Source organism: Perca fluviatilis, chromosome 17 (genome assembly GCF_010015445.1).
Source record: "Perca fluviatilis chromosome 17, GENO_Pfluv_1.0, whole genome shotgun sequence".
Classification (NCBI taxonomy): Eukaryota; Metazoa; Chordata; class Actinopteri; order Perciformes; family Percidae; genus Perca; species Perca fluviatilis.
The window spans coordinates 24,154,092-24,175,786 of record NC_053128.1 but is presented as its reverse complement, the minus strand read 5'-3'; the positions used below and the strand labels follow the sequence as shown (position 1 = coordinate 24,175,786).

Here is a 21,695-nt window from a genome sequence, read left to right as displayed (position 1 = left end):
AGCTCTGTGCTGGTCCCAGTGTCTTCATGCGTTATGCTGGCTACAAAGGAAAGAGTGGGAAAGAATGCTGATTGCATTCTGGGGCTAAAGTACATTCCAGTGGTAATCCTCATCAATTTTCTCTCGGGCTTCATCCTATCTTGTTATCTCTCTCACCTATTCAACCTCCCCTCCGTACTCTCTCCATCTCCCCATCCTGTAACCAAAGCAGACGCCTGTACGTACACGGAGGTGTTTGGTTGTTAGCGGCAGATAAGACCAGCTTTTATCAGCCCCACATCAGATTGAGTTCACATATCTTAATCTGGGTCGGCGTCAGGGTTAATTGAGACAACTGTCTGACAGAGAGTCAGTGAGTAGAGAGAGGGAAGGGACACGATTGGATAGATCATAGCAGGGCACAGCCCACTGTGATGAGCCATGTGAGTTTGAAAGATTTAAATGAAACCTTTTAAAGGCTCTGACAAATTATTCTTTGTACTACAGAGTGATAGAGAGATATATTCACTATATTCTGCCAAAATTAGAACAATTTTGGTTATCGTTATTTGTCATTACACATTAATACATTTCTTTTTTCTCAATGCTCTTTTTCACTGGTTTGAAGTGGGTGAAGGTGATGACACTTCTTCTGTGCACCAATCCCAGTTCAGCAGCATGTTAGCTGAGTTTTTAAATGATAAAAAAAAAAAAAATGCTACCTTAAGATGTTTTTTTACTTTGATTGTAGCTTATGTAGTTATGAATACTACATTTTATGGATAAATAATTAAGATTTTGCTTTATTTGTGATATATTTCAAACTGGCATATTATGGGTCATGCTAACTTTTCCCTCCCCACCTTCATTGTTGATTCAGGGAAACGAGAACTCGCACAAAACAACATATCTTGGGACAAGTTGCATGAGCCTCGTGCAGCTTTCATGATTACGTGATTTTGGGTAGTCCTCTGGATTTCCCTTAAATGATCACACTGTAGAGCTACAAAAAAACAGCAAAATATTGCATGTTCAGTAGTTGGTCCGTGTGTCTCTCAAAGAAACACACTTGCCTATTTTCCCTCACTAATGCCTGCCATACATATTTGAAGGTGACAAATTGATCTGTGGTTGGCCTAAAGCTGTGTAGTAATGAAGACCGTAAACAGATGACTCTCTCCTCCAGGGTATAGCTGGATGTACAGTATCATAGCCCAGAAAAGAAAATAGACTTTGTGGCTGAGTGGCAGTCTACCCAGGCCACCTCAGAGAGTCTTTCTTTGTCCATTGTCCTCTCTCTGCCACCACAACTGTGTATTTAGAGCCCTGTGCCCAGCTTTTATTTTTATCATTCTTTTGTCTGAGCGTACAGTCGAACTGCACTCATCTCTGCTCCTGCCGCAAGGCCTAATCTGGCCTCATGTTTTGGACTTGATGAGCTCGTGGCCCAGTGGAATAAGCCGGTTTGCCTCCACCATAAACCCATGTTCCAGGCTTACACGCTTTGGCGACTTTACGCAGCTTTGCAAAAAAAAGTAATTTCAGCTGCTGCCTGGATAAGGAAATGGGTGAAAAAAAAAAAAAAAAAAAAATACCCAGAGCAGATCATATTGGCCCTGCTTAAAACGTGTTGTAGTTGGCCTGATTTCTGGAAAGCCCTTAAAGCTCAGGATATTAAAAGAAAGTTTATTGGACTGTCACAGTAGACATAAATGTGTGTGACCTGTACGTGTCATATGCCCTTCTAGTAATTAGGGTTCTCTAAAAAGTCTACCCTCTAACTTAAATGTAGTAGCACTTCAATAGCGGTAGTCTGTTCAGTATTTACTTCCACAGCCAGTAAGCTGATGCTTCGTTCTCAGCCAAACTACCAGAATCCTCCTCAGCTTCCACCACTTCGACTTCACTACTCTGCTGCTGAACTTTGATTAAATCTGCTCTAATTCAGTCTTGCTTACTAGTGTAATCAACTGTCCCCTTTTTTCTTTTTTCTCCCTTAACACCCTGTTTTCCCCTCTTTGCCTTTATAACCCCAATTACTCTTACTCACTTTCTTTTCTACCTTTCTTTCTTCCTCTTTGTTTCCTTCTCAGGCCTCCCACTCTTCCTCCCCCTCTTCCTCCTCCTCTTCTTCTCTCTCCTGCCACCTCCAGCCGTCTGTAGCGGCCATGGAGGAGGCAGGCTCTGGGCTGGGCCTCAGCATGTCCGTTTCTAACTCCTACCTGATTGGCCAAGCTTCCTTGACCGCACCCACGGTAAGTCCCCCCCCCAACACCCCATTCTTGAACCCCATCCCTCCACCTCCATTTCTCCACTCTGGTGTGGGTGCTGTGTGGTCCTGGACTGGTCCAGGGGCGGCTTGACCTGTGTGTGTGCTCCATATGTGATACAGTCTGTTTATCTACCCCTTGCCCCTTTTCTGATGGGGCCATCCCTCAAGGGCTGTGGTCTGGTTGCTGTGTGGTCCTTCATTTTCTTAATCCACCCATCCATGTGTGCATTTGTTTTGACAGTGGAAATTTGTTGTTTTGCTGTGCGTTTCTGTTTAGCTGAGGCATTAGATATGATAAAATGAATGTGTGCTTTGCTTGGTCGTGACTGTGTGCTGTTGCCTTTGGCTAGCCAAGTTTGTGTGTTGCACTGAAGCATTCCTCCACATGACAGGTAATTATTTGACCCTTTCCCTGTTTTCCGTTTGCCTCAGTGAGTTGTGTGTCTGGAGCAGCCCATCTAAATATCACAAGAGACTGTCAGGCCTTTAATTGGGGATTACAACATAGCCCTTTGTTGGCCTAAGTGGAAACGTTTCAACCATCAACCGGTTCTTGTTAATGAATTAGCTTTTAGTTAAACTGTGTTATATTCAATTTAGTTATTGCCTGACCCTGACCCCATAGAGGACCTGGCAATGTGTTACATTGGTTGGGTCAGTATTTTGGGAAAATTGACCCATGGTGACCTGGTGGATCTCCCTCAGGATATCTCCAGTGGAATGCAGCTCCAGATGGACCTGATGGAAAACACATTCCTCTTTTTTCTGCTCCTCTTCTTTCCTCTCCTCCTCCTCGTCTTTTTCATACTCCAGCGCCAGTCGCTGTCCACACACTCTCTGCCTTCTCCTATCTGTCTAGTCTTCCCTCCATCGCCATGCTGTAACCTCCTCCCACACCCTAAATGCACACATACACGTCCACATCTCCCGTTTGTCCGTGGAATGTTTACATTCCTCAACTCCTTGGGACATGATGTGTTGGGGGGGGGGGGGCTGCTTTGCATATGTTGAGTGGAAAGGGCAAGAAAAAGTGTATCTCCCCGTGTGTGTTACTGCTGTTAATATAGACAGTATTTTTTAAAGACAGCTGCTATGAAAAAGAGGAGAGTGAGAGGCCTTGATTTCTCACTGATCATGCGTGTCTGTGCATGAAAACGTGCATGTATGTGTCAGCCGCGCGTGCGCTGTGTTTATCAGTGATCTGTGTACGTACCGCTCTATGCTGGTATTCTGAAACAGGGCTGATATGTGCGACATGTTACAACAGGTTACCACAACCACCCTGCAGACAGGCATCTCCTCAGCTGGCCACACAAGCACATACATACACTCACCACATCTCCTGCCTTAACACATATTTGTTGTTGCATATTTACTGTTACTGGACCTTGCTGTATCTACGTGTTTCCTTGTTGAACATTTCTGTCTTGCCATCTTCCACGTTATGTCACTGGAGAGGTTACTGTTGCCACTGGTCCCAGTTTTGCATTTTTTTTTAGTGTATGTGTGTGCAGTGCATTTCATGTTCAGGCACATCACTCTCACAGTCCAGGCTTTAATGGAGGTGTTGAAGAATGAGGACACTTCTTCCCCCTGCTACTCTTTTTTTTTTCACCTTATTTTTCTATCTGCTCTGTCTTCACCTCTCTGATCCCTTCATTCTGTCTTTTCTTTTCTTTTTCTTTCCTTCTTTCCTTCTTTCCACCAATCACAGAGTTTGGACCAGGTTGCCTTGACCAATGCCACCATTCTGGATGGCAGCGGGGGTGGGCCCAACGGTTCCCTGGCTGGCTCAATGGGCTCTGTTGCTGTCTGTCTTCCTTCTGAGTCTTCTCTCACTGACTCTCTCCACACCTCAGCGGTGAGCTTTCAGAGGATTGATGTCGGAAGCACAGGCAGGATACTCCTATGAACCAGCTCTCGAAGACTGATAATAAAATATGATACTGGACCGCTTCCCTTGGCAGATTGGTTTTAGATTACAGCAGTTTGGTGTTCAGTACTGGTGCTCAGATGATAATACAGTGACTCATTCACTTAGTGGCATCTTGTTGTCATTATCACTGCCCACAAACTGTCTGCTGTCTGATTATTGGTCTTCAAAGAATCCCAGTAGAGCATGTTGCATTGCATGTTCTTTTTGCCAGTAGACACTATTACCTTTACAAGTGACGCACTGTGGTGCCACCTAGTGGTCCTGATGATACTGAGCTGGAAAACATACCGCTCACTGTACACTGCCAAACCTCAGCTAGCCGCTTTCTTTCCTCCTAAGCCACATATTTGCACTTGACGTCTTGTTAGCAAACACTCTGTGCCCCTCTCCGCTCCCTCACGCCTGGGTTTGTGTCACTCCTCTTTTCCTGTAGAGCGAGAGCGCAAATGATGAGGGCGGGGAGGGGGAGTACGTCAACTTGTACTCATCCAGCCAGGCCAATGGGGAGCTGCCTCTCTCCCTCAGAGTAAGTAGCTGACCGCCACGGGTGAAAGGTCAATTCCATTTGCACGTCCCATCACTTCGGGAATATGAATCAATTCAAAATGCGGCGAGGTATTTGAAGTAAGGAGGCCTGTTTGACTGGCAGAAATCACTCGCGGCACTCATCTGTTGCAGTGAGCAGCTCTTAATGATTCATCTCTCGAATTGATGGCACTGAAATGGGAATGTGAATGTAGCCAAACCTGACTGAGCATGATTTCAGGTTCACAGGTTTGCCTGCGAGGGACTTATGTGCTGTTGTTGGTGTCTGTGGAAAAGATGTCCCTATGTATGTTGTTCTGGCTGGTGATTGCTGTCTCTCTGGCTGCACTTCAACTGTAACGAGCATTTAACCTTGTTCCGATGCTACTCCAAAAGGGATTCTCAATGGTTCACTGGTTCTCAATTTTCCAATAACATTCCCCATAACTGCTTATGTGCACCTGTGCATGTTTTACAGTGTGTGGTTGTGCTTGTATTCCCTTGGGTCAATGTGTACATTCATGGTGTATTTGAAGTATGTTTGGGTTGTATGCGAATGTATAGTGAGTTCAAAAGAAACAATGTATGGGTGTGGGATTGTATTTGTAGCTTTACATTTGGTGCAGTTTCAGTGTGAGTGAGTTCCACCCTCTGGTGTTTTTCTGTTTTGGGTCTCATCTGTTGGGGTTTTCCTTGCTAATACTGAGGTAAAAGTTACATTTTACCCATCAGCATAAAATACTTTGTAAACATAGTGGTATAAACATTTTGTGCATCCATCCTCCCATCCATCCTCCCTTTCACTAAAAGGGTTGCATGCACTGATGGTTCATACGATCTCATTAATAGCCAGCCTTCTGTCACTGCATGGAACCATTTACCATGTAACCTACAGTACACATGCTGATAATTGCGTTTCCCTCCATGATTAGGAAACCATCACAGCTGACAATGTACTTCAAGACCCCACCCCTCAGATGCCTAAGACCAACAGCAAAGAGGCTTTGGACAAGGAAAGGTAAGGGTCATAATGTTTGCATCCTGTAAATGATATACGCTGTGCCCCACTTCCATACTACATGGTACCTGTGTACAGGCTACTGTTTTTGAAGTTAGTATATGAAAAATCAGCATACAAGAAATTATGAAATAGCTGTCAGATGTCAATCAAACTGCCACAAAGTCCTTCAAAGCTTCTCTGTTCCCTCTGCGGAGAATAGTGAGACTGACTATTTACAGAAACACAATTTGAGTTTACTATATTTTGTCACTTTTCCAGTGTAAACGCACAACGTACTTAAACGTTGCTTAAAATGAGTATGTAGTAGTGCTACAACTGATGACCATTTTATTGATTAAGCTGCCAATTTGTGAAAAAAAACACACTTTTATTTTCCAAAGCCCAAGTCATAAACGGTCCAAACCCCAAAGGTATTCAATATATGACAACGAATCAAATCCTCACATTTGTGAAGCTCACACCAAGAAATGTTTTAACAAATAATCGATTATCAAAGTTTCAGCTCCTGAATGCAGTATGGCTTTGGAACACAGCTATAGTCAGCGGTGAGGATTTCTTTGCTGATAAGTGTGTGTGTGTGTGTGTGTGTGTGTGTGTGTGTGTGTGTGTGTGTGTGTGTGTGTGTGTGTGTGTGTGTGTGTGTGTGTGTGTGTGTGTGTGTGTGTGTGTGTGTGTGTGTGTGTTAGGAGGCAGAAGTCAACAGAGTCGGCTGGCAGCGATGAGGAAGACGTGGACGAGCTCTCCCTCATTGACCACAAGGAGATTATGAGCAGGATAACACTAAAACAGGAAGTAAGACAACCACCACTGCTGATGCTGTGTACTGTTTTTAGAAATCTGCTGTGACACAAGCAGCACCAGCATACAAAGCCCATTTTATCCTGTTAGTCCAGCGCAGGCTAAAGGTCACTGTGAGTCACTCAGATGTAAAATCAGATCCTGAGATGCACCACTGATGGCCATTGCTGCCCTCTGGAGTTAAGTATCTGAAATTACAGAGCTGAAATTCCCAAACCGCCCTCCTCCTACACCACCTCCTCCTTTGTGCTGTGTGGTGCAGTCTGACAGACAGATGTGTGAAAATCCTCCACTCTGCAAGGTTAGGGGCAATGTGACAGCAATGATTTACAAAAGGACATAGGGATGGGAACAGAAATGGGAGTAGGGAACATTCATACCCTGTGATGACACTTAGAGCTGTTACAGAAGATATATTGCAGTGGTGGGGCTTTTATCATATACAAGTCTGACTTTTTCTTCGTCATCAGAGGAGCTGGTGCAGGACAGGGAGGGTGGGGAGGGGGGGGGGGGCAGAGAGAAAATAACGGGCAGAAAAAGGAAAGGTGCAAGCTACATTTTGGACTAGACTGCATCAGCCCACATCAACTCTAACCACTCGTTTCCTCTCCTGCTTTGAATCTCATCCCCCTCTTTCTAACTCTCTCTGTCTGTTTTTTGTGCCTCGCTTGCTCTCTTTAATTTTCCCAGAATGATGATGGCCCTGATGTTCGTGCTGGATCAGGAGATATTCTATTAGTCCATGCTACAGAAACCGATCGCAAAGGTACAGTACAGAACACATTAGGACTTATGCTCACCCCGTGTGTTTGTTATGGACAGCTGAGTGTGTTACTGGGCTTCTGGGTCACTAGCACAGCTTTGATGCTTGCTTGACAATCATTTTATACTCAAATAAAGATTTGTTTTTATTTGTAAAGTGGGATTCTGTAGTTTGACTGATGTGTTATTACTTTTCTAATCTGCTCATCTGAGTGGCGTTTAAAAGCCTCAGTCTCTCTCTGGTTCAGCTATTTGAGAAGTGTCAGTCTGGGGATGTATCCTTCACCTTTGATGATGTGTTTTCAGTTAATTGGGAACTCTGGCTGCACTTCAACTGAAATATATGTTGCTTTTTTTCTTCTTCTGTTTTTGCTTGACAGATCTTGTTTTGTACTGTGAAGCCTTTCTAACTACGTATAGGACTTTTATAACCCCCGAGGACCTCATTAAGAAGCTACACTACAGATATCCTTTTGAAATCACTCAACATGTAACTGAGCTCAATCGCTATTTAGTTTTTAATCCTTATTTACCAAGAAAAGACTTGTTTGCTCTCACTCGGCTCTTTCACAAACTTCTTTACAAACCTTTATAGATGGAGACCTCCAGTGCAACTGTAATGCTCCACTGATAGATACTGAAGTCTAGATTACTACTGAAAATATTGGTGCTTTTTGTGATCGTGTGCCTTGCTTGATGGTACCTCAAGAGAGCAAGTACCATGAACTTTTCCCTCCTTGATTTCCCCTCATGATGTAAAAAGCTGGCTCTCCAGTAGCAAACTTCCATGTGTAATGTTTTGTCACTGTTGTTAGCTAGCACGACTCTTCTTACTCCATAGAACTGACAGTGATTGCTATGTTATGATGTATTTTTTTACATGCAATAAAGCTGAAAGAGACCTACATTGCATAAAGGAAACAACCGTTGTTGTGCCATGACATGGTTCCCTAAATTGGAGTCTTATTTTATACCCTAATATTTTATAAAAAAAAAAAAAAAAAAAAGTCAACGCATTGTTTTTTTAAACTTCACACATCTTGTCTCATCACCTGATGAAGCATCATATACTGTATGTGCAAGAGCTTTTTAGTTTAACATGTAATTGTATTTTGTATTCCACATGTAGCATTGTTTTCTTTGTCCTTGACCACAAAGCACATACACTAGGTTCTGCCACAGCCCGGACACCTTCAAGAAGCGAGTCAGCAAGAACACATTCTTTGTGCTGGTTCGTGTGGTGGATGAACTGTGGTGAGTAGGAAATCTGGGGAAGACCTTTTGTAAGCGTGTGTGGCGCTCCTCCTCAGGGAAATATGTTTCCAAGTATATGGAGAAGAAACTTGGTCTCTCAGTGAATCAATGAATAAAAGCATATGTGTATGTTTAGAAACATGGATGTTGCTATTGTGTTAAATAAGACTATGTCTATGCCATTATTTTTGGTAGATATTTTTTAAAGAAATGTATTCCAAATGTACTCCAATGACCAAGAAGAAAATTCAAATCCTATTTCTGCTGGACAAATTAGGTTATTATATATGTTTCTGACTTATTGTGAAACATCTGATAGTATTACCTTTACTGGTTTCTAAAAACAAGTCAAGTAAAACCATCTGAGAAGGGAACACACTCATACTAACTTGTAAGGATGGGTCGCAAGTAGATATTGCTTCGCTTTAAAGGTTCATAAGCCAAGAAAAGTTAGGAACCAGTATGCTCAGAGATGCTTGTTATTGACACCTGTAGGCAAACTGTATCGTGTAAACTCATGAATGATTGATTTGATGCTGGGTTATAACGGTAACAGTAATTCTTCAGCCATGTTACCCTACAGACATTGAATCGCAGCCTTACATAATGTTTATTCGAACTCACTCATCCTAAGAGCTTTACTTTTATCGTTCTGCCTACAGCTATAACCAGGGAAATATGTCCCTAGTTCTGCAAGAGCATCTGGAGATCGGTCTCTTTTGTTCCAAAACTCCCTTTTTAATTTACTCGTTATGGTCATAACCGTGCACGTGTGGTCATCAACCAATTTAATGACTTCCTTCTCTCCTCGGTTTACCCCATCCAAAATGTAATCATTCTCTTCCCCCGTCCTCCAGCTTGGTGGAGCTGACAGAGGACATCTTGAAACAGCTGATGGACCTGGTGTTCACGCTGGTGTGCAATGGCGAGCTCAGCCTCGCCCGTGTGCTCCGCAAGAACATCCTGGATAAGGTGGAGCAGAGGAAGCTGCTGCGCTACACTAACTCCCTCAAGCCGCTCGCTGCCCGGGGGGTCTCTGCAAGGTACTGTGGGGGTCAAGGGTCTGCTTTTTCCGAGACTGGTATGGCATGCAGGGATAGTAAGTGTAATGTAACGCTTCATTTAAGCCATTTCTGGCTCCGCACCTTTGAGGCGAACAGACAGTGTTTTGTTTATCGCCTGCTGGAATGGCCTTTAAACAGCTATTCTCTAGTACGCTATGCTTTATTCCCCAAACTGTGGCATTTGATTCTAGTCATGTAGCTACGTAATTTACACGTTACCATAAAATCTTAAAATACTTTACTCATACAGAAATGTACAAAAACATCCAATGTTAAAACCAATTTTTCAAAATATTCTTTTCCACATACTTTCATCTCAATCTGACACTCTGCAAATTGATATCGTACAGCCTGACACCAAGATTTTATTCAACCCATCACGCACAGTGTGACATGCAATTAACTTACACAGTCGTTGGGGTGGCATGGATAACCCTAACTAATTTAGTTAAAAGATGAAAGATGAAATTAGTTAGTATTCCATAGCAAAGTGAGATTTAAACTCTTGGGTTCATTTTTTATTTTACAACATGACCAGACTTTCTGTGAAACCATTTAGCTGCGCCACAAGGAATTGCCATGGTAGGCTGTCAAGTTGAAGACATCACCTAGTGTGTGTGTGTGTGTGTGTGTGTGTGTGTGTGTGTGTGTGTGTGTGTGTGTGTGTGTGTGTGTGTGTGTGTGTGTGTGTGTGTGTGTTCCGTGTGTGTCCGTGTGTGTGTGTCCGTGTGTGTGTGTCCGTGTGTGTGTCCGTTCGTCCTAACAGGCCTGGAACTCTACATGACTTCCGCAGTCATGAGATCGCCGATCAGCTCACTCTTCTTGATGCTGAGCTCTTCTATAAAATTGAGGTACAGTGGCTTAATTGTGTCAGTCCCCCCAGTATGTCGACATTGACTGTGTTTTGAGCTCTATACTAACTATAACTCTGTCCTGCTCTCCTTCAGATTCCCGAGGTGCTGCTCTGGGCCAAGGAGCAGAATGAGGAGAAGAGTCCGAACCTGACTCAGTTCACAGAGCACTTTAACAACATGAGCTATTGGTGAGGCCGAAAACCACAAACGTCATGCCGTCACATCTCGCTCTCTGTCGTTGGCATTCATGGCTTCCTTCTTATACCATCTTGTTGTCACCACGCCGTTTATCTCTCTTTATCCTGTAGGGTCCGCTCTTTGATAATTCAGCAGGAGAAAGCCCAAGACCGAGAGAAGCTGCTTCTCAAGTTCATCAAGATAATGAAGGTTAGTCACATAACACTTAGTCTATATCCACGACGAAATACTTCCAGAATTGCTCCGGTGCCCGCCGGAAATTCTGCCGGATGACTCTGACTCTTTGCGTTGGAATTTTAAACTCCGGTGGATTTATGAGGACTATGGTTAACTTCTCCTCAGATCTCTGCAGGGTAAATCCAGACAGCTAGCTAGACTATCTGTCCCATCTGAGTTTTCTGTCGCATGACTAAAACATCCCTTGAACGTACACGTTCCACCAAAACAAGTTCCTTCCCGATGCTATTTAGCAACGGCACCGTGGCTCTGTCCGGCACTTAGCGCCACCCACGACGATTGTGATTGGTTTAAAGAAATGCCAATAAACCAGAGCACGTTTTTCTCCCATCCCGGAATGCTGTGTGGACTAGCCAGACCTTCCTCCGCAGTGCTGTCGAGGAAGGTCTGGCAATGTGAGACTAGCATAATACTTAAATATCTGAATTGTCATGTTAATTTCCTTGTTGTTTAACATTTATACAAATCTCTTACCACAGCACTTAAGAAAGTTGAATAATTTCAACTCCTACCTGGCAATACTGTCTGCCCTGGACTCTGCCCCCATCAGGAGATTGGAGTGGCAGAAACAGACCTCAGAGGTAAGAGGATTACAATGTTAAGTATCAGCATGTAAGAAAAGCCCAACGATGGTGTCGTCTCTGAATCTACACACCTACTCTCAATCATTACAGAGCAGTATCACGATTGTTTATCACTATTCTCTTACATCCCACCATATTTTTTTCCCAGGGATTGGAGGAATATTGCACGTTGATTGACAGCTCCTCCTCCTTCCGAGCATACAGAGCTGCTCTGGCTGAGGTGGAGCCTCCATGCATCCCGTACCTGTAAGTGAACGAATGTTTGAGCTCGTACAAATGTTTTATCGGACACCCACAACTTGACATGACTCCTCCCTCTCCCAGGGGTCTCATTCTGCAGGACCTGACCTTCGTGCACCTGGGTAACCCTGACCTCATTGACGGGAAGGTCAATTTCTCCAAACGCTGGCAGCAGTTCAACATTCTAGACAGCATGCGGCGCTTTCAGCAAGTGTAAGTCCACTGGGAAACATGCAGGGTGCGATTTGCCGGGGTTGGGTGGGATTTTCCCCTTCCTGGTCTATATATCCCTGCCTCTGCTGGTTTATTTTTATCCCAGGTGGGGACAAAATGTATCTCACCCCTCAAAGTGATCAATGCTACTTCACCAATAGACCATTATATACCTAAAATAGAAGTATTTTAAACGAAGTCAAGCGCTGTAACGTGAACGGTCTATAGTGCGTTAAAACGATAAAATCCGAGCGGCAGTTGCTAGTTGTTTAGCAGCGACAGAGCTCCGTGACGCCAGCTACAGAGCTCCGTCATATCAGTGGCGGTTGGTAGACGTGTTGACCCGGCTACAGGCACCGCCCGGTAATGGTCCTTTTTAGGGGCCATGGTAGTTTAGCCGAGAAAAGTGAGCGTGATGCTGCGGCGACGACAGTTTAAGTTGAGGCACCAAAATGACTAGTTAAGTTTAGGAAAAAGATTGCGGTTTGGATTAAAACACTCCTGAGGAACGGACACGCGTTTCCTTGGTGAAAGCATTTTGTTTTTGTGCTTTTAAAGCGCTGTGTTTTATGGGGAAACCACATTGTGCCATTTCATTTTGAGATTATTTTCCATGAAGTTCATAAACAAGTGTTTTGGCATGCCTGGCCGAGTGGCGCTATCCATGGTATTGGAAGGACGTTTTAATTCTTGCACGTTTTTGTTTTGTTAGTGATCACCCCCCCCTCCTCACAAATCGCACCCTGGCTATATGTACAGTATGATGAAAAGATACACATTCTTGGTCTTGATTTATCATTAGAAAGCTTTGTTAACGTTAACCAAAGTAATAAAATGTCATTTTGTTTGCCACTGGCAGGGAAATGCAACGGATGCCCACTTTGTTTTTCATTCAATTTAAATATCCTAAAGCATCGCTGACATCTCCACCATGGGCTGTTTGTTTTCTCACTAATAAACTATTGCATTAATCAAACCTCCACCTCTTTTCATATCAGGCATTACGAGCTAAAGCGCAACGAAGACATTGTCTGTTTCTTCAACGACTTCAGCGACCACCTGGCAGAGGAGGCCTTGTGGGAGCTGTCGCTGAAGATCAAGCCCAGGAACATCACCAGGCGCAAGACGGAACGCGAGGAGAAGACATAGGGCCCTGTGGGCCTCCGAGACTGACCTCCAACTGTGCTTCATGACACTAACTCCACTTTACTACAGACTGAGAGAAAGACGAATGGAAGCGAATAGAAACTCACTGTGGGGTGGGGATGCAGAACGCAGAACAAACTACAGACGACTGAAGCGTGGCCAAGGTTTACAAAAGAGCTCGGCTGCTCTGGGAGATTATAATTGGGATAACTGTGGCTCCGTTTAGACGGAGAGAGATGCAGTGACAATAGGTGAAACAAGAGGAAGCCTGGTGCTAAGGAAGAGTGAAGAATCACACAGAGCGGACAGGGAGACTCTACGGAAATAACCAAAGTCTGTTCCCTGGGCTCTCTGTTTTAGAGTGGAGCTGTTGCGTGCGTGTGTGAGAGATTGAGTTGATGGTCCATCACTCTCCCGAGTTGCTCCTTCCTCTTCCTTTGTATGTATGTGCCATTTGTTGGTCATCTTCTGCAACCCTCTCCTTGACCCACGAATTCCCCTCAAACAGAACCTCGAGAGCGGCCCGCCCTGAACTGTGACGTTGACACGCAGGCTGCAGACCCTGGAATCGGCTGGGGATTTGAACTCGTAAGAGAGGATGACCATTAAAGACTGGAACCTATGCGTTTGTTTTGAAACATTTTGTGTAAGAATCATGTATGGTTATGACATGTATTATATACTGCTCCTTTTTGTTCTTAAAAAGGATGTTTATGCTTATGAGAAGAGCTTAGCTTCTCCCAAGTGCCATACTTATGTGCACTAAAAAAAGCAAAAGCAAAAAAAACACAAAAAAGATAAATTACTAAAGATGCTGTGATCTATGTAAGTCATACTGAATCATTGTGTGCCGTGTTCAAGTGTAAAGAACCATCAGGCAATCACAATCATGTCCCAGTCATGTCAGTGTGTGAAAGTGTTTGTGTGTGTGACTGAAGTCCTCAGTGACGTGTGTGTGTGTGTGTGTGTGTGTTTGTCATTCAAAAATGTGCTGTAGTAAATCATTTTGACTCCTTTTTGGGATAATGGTCGACACCAACACATCACACTGTGCTCTCAAACTCCAATAAAACAAACAGCTCTGTTTCTATACACATTGTGTTGGTTTAGACGTTTCATTTTCACTGTCAAAACTCAAATAAGACTTTTTCTATTTGTTTTACAGAATGGTCAGCGACAAATGGACTTCAGAAATATTAAGGCATGTATTCAACTTTAAATAATTAAAAGGAAGCACTCCATAACAATCTAGGTGTAACACTACTACACCACACAGTCATCTGGGCTAAATTGATTTAAATAAATTAAAACAAACCAGGATATAATATAATCTTAATTAAAGCTGGGGTAGGCAGTTTTGTTTTTTTTCTTCTTTGGCTTTAAAAATCCCATAACATTTCAGCATGTTGTAATTCAAGTGGTCTGAGAGAACTTCTGCACTTCTCTTGGCTCTGTTGTCAGGCTTTAGAAAAACTAGGCAAACGTCTAGCCCAACTAGACGTTGGCCAATCAAAGGTCATTTCAGAGAGAAGGCGTTCCTATTGGCTGTTCTACAAACGCAGGTGCACGTGCACATCCCTTAAGATGGTGAAGGCCTAAACTCAGTAGTGAAAAATCCTGCAGAAAAAGCTGCTATTACAGCATTGGCACTGCCTACACTGCAACGCAATTGGACAAAAAAGTCAAACTGACCTATCAAAGAGTCTGAAAGAAAGACAATGGATGTAAGAAAGCACTTGGCAATATCAGCGAAGCGTTTCAGGGCTTAGGACAGTGAAGGGAGAGCTGCAGGACAAGGGCTGTATTTTTGTCTTTCCCATTAAAAACTGCCTACTCCAGCAACAAAAAAGCAGATAGATATAAATACAAGGTCAAAGTGCAAAAGCATGACTGTAATTAAACATTTAAATAACACTTCCTACCGTCAAAGATATTAGCCCCAATCTCAGTAACCGGTCATTTGACCACAGTTAACACGGGAAAAGTCAAACTATCATGGAAGACTGTTACATGTGAAAAGCATAAAAGGTCCAGTAGTATAATGCTTATGCAACAATTATTACAGTGAATTATGAGGTTGCAGCACTGAATATTTGTAAAGTAGGATTGTGGATACTTTAAAAAAAAAAAACACTGAGGGGGAGACTGGCATCACAGGTGCTGACCCATCCGGCACAAAATCAGTAGTAGCAATCCCAACGTGAAGCTTATATTCACAGTCTGGACACATCGGTCCACCCATGCATCCACGCAGTCTCAGTGAGGCCGACAACTGGGCTCCAGCAGGACCCTCTTTCCTGCAGGATTGCCAGCTCCGTTCTGCAGGTCACCCTGCTCAGAAATGGCCCGTTTGAAGCCTCGCGCGTGGCTGTTAATGGACGTACGCCATTTGCAGATTTCCCCGTTCAGTATGTCTTGGATGTGCTGTACGATGAGGTTGATGGCCACTGGTGAGAGACGGGATTTGTCATGCTGGAGAAATTAGCAGAAAAGCTTCTTAATTGGGGAGAAAAACAAAACCACTTACCCATATTGTCAACCCCCCTTGGAATGATGACATCTGCATACTTCTTTGTCTGAAAGAGAACCAAATGTCTTAAGGTATGTTGACAATGGTTGGGCACTGTAAAATAGGCACACAATCCGTGAAAGCCATCATCATACTTACAGGCAAACAAAACTCTTCAAAAGCAGGCTTGACAAATGTTGTATACTGCGTGAGAATCTGCTCCAGGTCTCTCCCTCTGGTCATGTCTCGGAGAACTACAGGAAAATGAAGTCAAATTATTGATATACTGTGACAACGTTTGAAATATTTTGGGTGAGGGAGACATCAAATACCTCTGCGAGACAGTCTGACGTCTGAATCTGTGTCCACAAAAAGCTTCATGTGAAACATATCGCGCACTTTCTGGGGGTAGAAGACCAGGATCCCCTCAAAGAGGACCACGTCTGCTGGGTAAACTGTGATCCTGTCTTCCAGCCTGGAAGTAGACACACAGTGTTCATACGGAGGCAATGTTGATGACAATTATTAGTTCAGGGGGAAAAAAACGGAAAGAAGAAGATTTGTCATCAGGGCTAAATCAAAGTGTAATGCTTCCTTCCTTCCTACCTGGAATGTGTGACAAAGTCATACGTTGGCACTTCAACCACCTTTCCCTCCACAATGTCCTTTAAGGTTTTGTACATGAACTCGGTGTCAAATGCCTCTACAAGACATTAAACAGAAACATTTTTAAATCCATGCAGTGCACGCAGCATGTAAACAATATACTGATAGAGATATACATAGATAGATAGATAGATAGATAGATAGATAGATAGATAGATAGATAGATAGATAGATAGATATCAATAAAACAGATCCATAATGATCAGCCAATGCAGGCTTATCTCATGCTGGTGCATATGAAGGAAACTATTAAATCAGAAATGAATACACATGCAGTGCATGCTTTAGAACACACGTGTCAAACTCAAGGCCCGCGGGCCAAATCCGGCCCCTATATACATACGACATTTTTGATGCTTTTTCCAAACGTTTTTAGCATTTTCTTTGTAATTTTTGTCGACCAAACTGTAAGTGAGAAGACTATATGAAACATGCAATAATACAGTCAAAGATATTTGATTTTTCCCATGACATGAAAGCAATAAACTATATGTCTGGCCCTTGATGTGATTCTCATTTTCTAGTGTGGCCCTTAGGGAAGTTGAGTTTGACACCCCTGCTTTAGAATAACTTCTTGAAGTATTTTGGAAAATGTATTATCACACAGCTAAGCATTAGCAAACTGTCCAGGAAGCCGAAGCCCCAGTGTTAAAGATTCTTTGCAGCAGCATGTGTGTTGGCAGAGTAGCATGTACTACTAGGGAGATGTTATATAGATCTGTTATGCACAAGTATTTCTTGAATACCCCGTCGTTGTTAAATATATCTTTGTCACTGCAGTTTGACAACCACATTTTAAGATGACTTCCTCCAATTCCAGGCGTGACATTTGCTGAAACATGTGTAATCCACACCGGAATAACCGCTGAATAAATTGACATAATTACATGATAACAACATGCAAAACAAAAATAAATCAACAATAGCATTGGTTGGATATTACAGGTGCACTTGTTATAAGTCTTTAAACCCATAGAGGTGTGTGCTATTGTGAAGAAACTAGACCGGGAAAAAAAAAGACCACTCTGTAGCCTGGGCCTACCTGGGTGATCAAAGTTGTATTGGCCCTTCAGTGCTTTCGCCTTTTGCTCTAGAGTCAGGACTCTGTAGAAGCTGTCCTGGCTTATAATCGCCACCTTCCTCTGGCGGTGGTCCACCTTGTTCTGGCCCAGGAGCTCCATGATCTTGGCGCAAACTGTTGACTGAGGCAGACAACTTACTTTACTCAGCTACTGGTATTTATGACTTATCATGATGCTTTATTTACTAGATTAAACTAGCAAAGACAAGTTAAATGCAGCTTGTGTTAATGTCCTGAGGATCTGTGACCTTATCAGCTGACTCTCGGTCTGGTATTGCGAGGGAATAGACAAATTCTTTTACAGCAGACAGTTAGCTGTGTGACGCTCTTTGGTGTAAAGGTCATACACAAGTGTTGGTAAGGAGAGTAAATATTAGCAGAATAGACAATGCAATGACTGTTTTAGTGTGTTAAAGAAATGTTAAGAAAAGGCTTAGCAAGAGGGGCGTGCCAGCTAGTTTGACAGTTTGATAAATGCTAATGTTGGCGCTTCTAGCATATTAAACTAAACTAGCTAAGCTACTCAGGATGCTAATTTCCGTAGTCGGGAGATCCTCTAGCTAAAAAAAAAAAAAAGGACAGACCTTGCCGCTGGCGGTTCCTCCGCTGACGCCTATTAGAAAAGGGTGGTGTCGAGGCCTCTCTGCCTCGTCTAGGGCTCCGAGAGCATCCATCACAGTACAACAGTTCACTGCAGAACTCTAGATAACTTGACTCGCCCGCTCTAGCTATGCTATCTGTAGCAATAACAAGCGCCGTTCTCGCGAGAACTAACAATCTCAGCCGAAGTGTCATATAAAATAAGATTAATAGCCAAGTACAGATACACGGAGCGGAACTTTATTAAATATTTAGATAAAATACAATACATTATTATTACATATGCATTATCAGTTATTCACATATACAATCTGTTTCTGAATATCAATCAAATTTTGTCACATGAAATCATACGAGGTACAATTCGAGAAAATATGACTTATATGATTATTACCTAATATGAATTTAGTACGAATAGTTTTAATACCTGTCTTTAAATTGTTTAATTTAAAATCAGTTAGCTGGAATTATAGTTCTATCCTCTGATATTAAAAGCTATCGAAGATTTGGTTTTTTATAATGGAATTTAATTTCAACATCTTACAATATACATGTACAGTATAAACACAGCATTATTGTTTTTCTGGGTCATTGTCTGATTTCTCGGTGTCTTCACCATGTTGTGACTTGTCTTTGATAGATTCATCCACCACAATCTCCAAAGCGGCACTTCCTTCAATCCTCTTTACAGTCTCTCCTTTGGCAGCAAGGATTTCCTCAATATTTCTAAAGGGTAAAGCAACACAGCACATGAGTCATTCAGAAATATACTGTACGCAGTTATTGGTAACTCTTTAGACGCCAATTTTCTGTAGTGCATTCTGAACAGTGTGTGCTCCTTAGACATGTTGCACAGGTGTTGTTTGGCCACCTAAACAGTATTTTGTGATTTTCATTTTCCTGGAAACTTGCACCCTTTGTCCAAACCAAAACTGGGGATCTGTCTCACCTTATACCTCCCAATAAAGTGCATGTTCCACTTTACTTCTCATCTGACTCAACTTGAATATTCTTTTAAAAGAGATGTTGCTGCTATGTTAAACACTGGCTATATATGTCAGCCAATAATAATTAACAATACATTGTAGACCAGAAATTCCAATATGTTTGAGGTCATTTACAAACACTCGCTATAACAGAATTTGTCCACCAGAGGGCACTGACACATTTATTTTCCAACTGTCACTCTCAAACTGTTCTCAAAAATGTTCACATTATTATTATGTGTAAAGAAAAAACAGTTGATACATCAGGGTCTACTCTCAAAATATTGATAACACCAAAATAATGCTTGACTAGGGGGTATTAAAGTCTGAGACTGTGAGCCTAGCTTAGACAATGCTTGAAAAAAGGGGGCCCTCTTAACCACCCCTTGTTTACTTGCTTAATGCGCTCAATTCCTGGATGCTTATTAGATCATGATTATGTTATTTAATCCCATTGACACTCAACGATTGAGTCAAGATAGCCAAACCAAATCACACAAATTTAGGCTATTCTGTGTGATCTTGGTTCTTTTGATAAGTAACGTAATAACTTTTGTAACAGTCCCCTCCTGGGGGTACGTATCCCACTTTTAAAACCACTGTGCTAGATGGTTGGATCCATTAAATTGCATGAGTTAGCATAAAAAAAGGAACATGTGCGACCAAATTACTTTGAATGGTTATGTTTTGGATGCTGTTATGAATCAATCAATGTTCAGAAGTCCAAAGCACCACCAACCTCTTCCCTTCCAGGTCAGAAAACCAGCTGAGGTTATCAGCGATGATATGGTGATTCTTACATCCTGGACATGTCACAATCACAACACCTTTGTGATAAGCCAGCTTGGATATCGTCTGCGTGGACCTGGTAGAGCAAACCTGCAAAAATAATGATACAGCCTGCATGTCAGGTATTTGACTCAGACACATATCACAACAAAGGAAAATAGACCGAGACCAGCACAACGTTTTGGAATTTCAAGATGAAATCATTTTAACATTTGATTAAATAAACAGCAGAAGAAGAAAAACACTGGTATTGGCACCTTGCATGTGTAAACGAGTCGATAATGTTTTGACTGGATCTGCCCAATAGCGTCACTTCTGATACTCTGTGAAGTGGAGAACTGTCTAGAACTGCTAAGATGAGCTTCACATCTGTCAGCAGGTAACAAAGTATGACCACCACGCTGGTCCTGTGAGGAGAGAAGCCCCGACCTGGATGTGGTCGTCGGTGGTCCTGGACGACGACAGTGGAGCACAACACAGAGTCCAGACGGCGCTGAACGACTGCGAGAACAGCGAAACAACCGGCTGACCGCCAGCATCGTCCTCAGAGAATCGGACGGACGTAACATTTCAAAACATTTCTGTAAAAGCAACACGACAGGTGAGGTTTTTAAGTACATACGCGCATGGATGTATACGTTACTAGCGATTTCATCAACATGTTGTTTGTCGCGGGCTGGTGACGTCATACATGTTCTTTTCAAAATAAACTTTATTGACAAATTGTTCTTAAAACAAGTTAAAGGTGAGAGGGTGTTGTTGCAAGTTGTTTGGATAAAACTAATCAGTAGTTAACTCTTTTTAGAGTTAATGCCATTCTGTGAATATATTTACCTATAGTTTGTTTAGTTGTGAAAAGTAGCTAAGGACATTTACTCAAGTACTGTAATGAAGTTTAATTTAGAGGGATACTCTTTAGTATTTCCGTTGTATGGTCGGAGCTGAACCAGAAACTGGACATTTGCCAGGCACAATAAAAAAAAAAAAAATTCATCCCCATATTCTTGTCAATTTAGTTTGGCCATCTACAAATATATGACTCTGTTTTGTGGTGTGTTATTATGAATTTCTGAATCACAGTCAACCGATTTGTGTCCAGTGGTGAAATAGGCTACTTTGGTAATGGACATCATAATTGCAGTCTCTCTTATCAGTAGTCCTCAGTGATGGAACACTGAGCACAGTGAATGCCAATATCAGTGGTAGAATAAATTCCAGGTCAACCACATAGTTAATTGACTTCTTTTGGAGATGATACAAAGGCAAGAAAATTAAACAGTACAGCTAATCATGTATCTTTATCAGCTAAGAAGACAACATTGAAATTATGTTCAAATGAGGTATAAAAAAAGATGACTGTGACTGTATCCTGTATTGATATCTTTATTGTATTGAGTTGTGCAGAGACAGTTATCATCACCTCGTTGTCTGCCAATGCTTTAGAGGCAAAAGGAGAACATACATTTATAATAAAACAACATTCACCATTGTCCTAACTGGCTAAGGCCAAGGCTGCTGCAGGATTGCAAAGCTGAATTGAATGGCACAAATCAGTGCAAATGACAAATTTAGTGAGCTGGTGGTGACTGAGGGGTATGTTGCTTAATCTTGCTCAAAGGGGTGGGCTGAGCTTGTTTAGGGGGAACTGCAGTCAGTCTGAAACTGGAAGCCTCCCAGTGCTGACACACTGCCTCTGAGTCCATGTGCAGGTGTTGTGTGCTGTATTGTGTGTCTGTGTTATTGACTGAAATGTATCCTTACAACCTGAACAAAAAAGCATGTCAGCATGAGGCTAACATGTATTACTTAAGGACAGAATAAATATATTTTTCGTTAAACAAGAAAAGGTGAGACTAACAAATGACAAGAGGTGGGGTATACCTTAAAACACAAAAACAAAAACATTAAAACATTGTAAACCTTACATGCCATGCTTTGGAAATACTGTAGTTATGTGCATGCCAATATAGAAAATTCAATT

At 42.4% G+C, this 21,695-nt stretch overlaps 3 protein-coding genes across 16 annotated transcripts in view; 1 reads left to right on the top strand and 2 right to left on the bottom strand.

The window, feature by feature from the left end:
- Positions 1-13,208, top strand: part of rapgef1b (Rap guanine nucleotide exchange factor (GEF) 1b) — a 46,870-nt gene extending 33,662 nt beyond the window's left edge. For 7 of the 14 annotated variants that reach the window (XM_039779166.1, XM_039779165.1, XM_039779162.1 and 4 more), the window contains 16 exons: positions 2,073-2,234; positions 3,966-4,112; positions 4,621-4,713; positions 5,645-5,730; positions 6,420-6,525; positions 7,222-7,297; positions 7,674-7,758; positions 8,455-8,547; positions 9,405-9,590; positions 10,378-10,462; positions 10,559-10,653; positions 10,774-10,852; positions 11,380-11,481; positions 11,633-11,730; positions 11,809-11,937; positions 12,936-13,208. In XM_039779166.1, coding sequence (XP_039635100.1) covers positions 2,073-2,234; positions 3,966-4,112; positions 4,621-4,713; positions 5,645-5,730; positions 6,420-6,525; positions 7,222-7,297; positions 7,674-7,758; positions 8,455-8,547; positions 9,405-9,590; positions 10,378-10,462; positions 10,559-10,653; positions 10,774-10,852; positions 11,380-11,481; positions 11,633-11,730; positions 11,809-11,937; positions 12,936-13,086 — 1,773 coding nt within the window. In that variant the 3' untranslated portion in view covers positions 13,087-13,208. The remainder of the gene's footprint in view (positions 1-2,072; positions 2,235-3,965; positions 4,113-4,620; positions 4,714-5,644; positions 5,731-6,419; positions 6,526-7,221; positions 7,298-7,673; positions 7,759-8,454; positions 8,548-9,404; positions 9,591-10,377; positions 10,463-10,558; positions 10,654-10,773; positions 10,853-11,379; positions 11,482-11,632; positions 11,731-11,808; positions 11,938-12,935) is intronic. The other 7 variants (XM_039779174.1, XM_039779173.1, XM_039779169.1 and 4 more) reach the window with 4 other exon arrangements.
- Positions 13,209-14,165: 957 nt separating this feature from the next.
- uck1 (uridine-cytidine kinase 1) lies at positions 14,166-18,101 on the bottom strand. The gene is made up of 7 exons (XM_039779175.1): positions 17,924-18,101; positions 17,301-17,460; positions 16,199-16,295; positions 15,925-16,067; positions 15,752-15,846; positions 15,611-15,659; positions 14,166-15,530 (listed from the first exon to the last, which is right to left on the bottom strand). Exons 1-7 carry the CDS (start codon positions 18,011-18,013, stop codon positions 15,340-15,342), a joined length of 825 nt encoding a protein of 274 aa, XP_039635109.1. The 5' UTR covers positions 18,014-18,101; the 3' UTR covers positions 14,166-15,339.
- Positions 18,102-18,165: 64 nt separating this feature from the next.
- Positions 18,166-20,402, bottom strand: dnlz (DNL-type zinc finger). The gene is made up of 3 exons (XM_039779176.1): positions 19,972-20,402; positions 19,665-19,804; positions 18,166-18,665 (listed from the first exon to the last, which is right to left on the bottom strand). The coding sequence occupies exons 1-3, from the start codon at positions 20,332-20,334 to the stop codon at positions 18,512-18,514; spliced, it is 657 nt and encodes a 218-aa protein (XP_039635110.1). The 5' UTR covers positions 20,335-20,402; the 3' UTR covers positions 18,166-18,511.
- Positions 20,403-21,695: the final 1,293 nt, after the last annotated feature.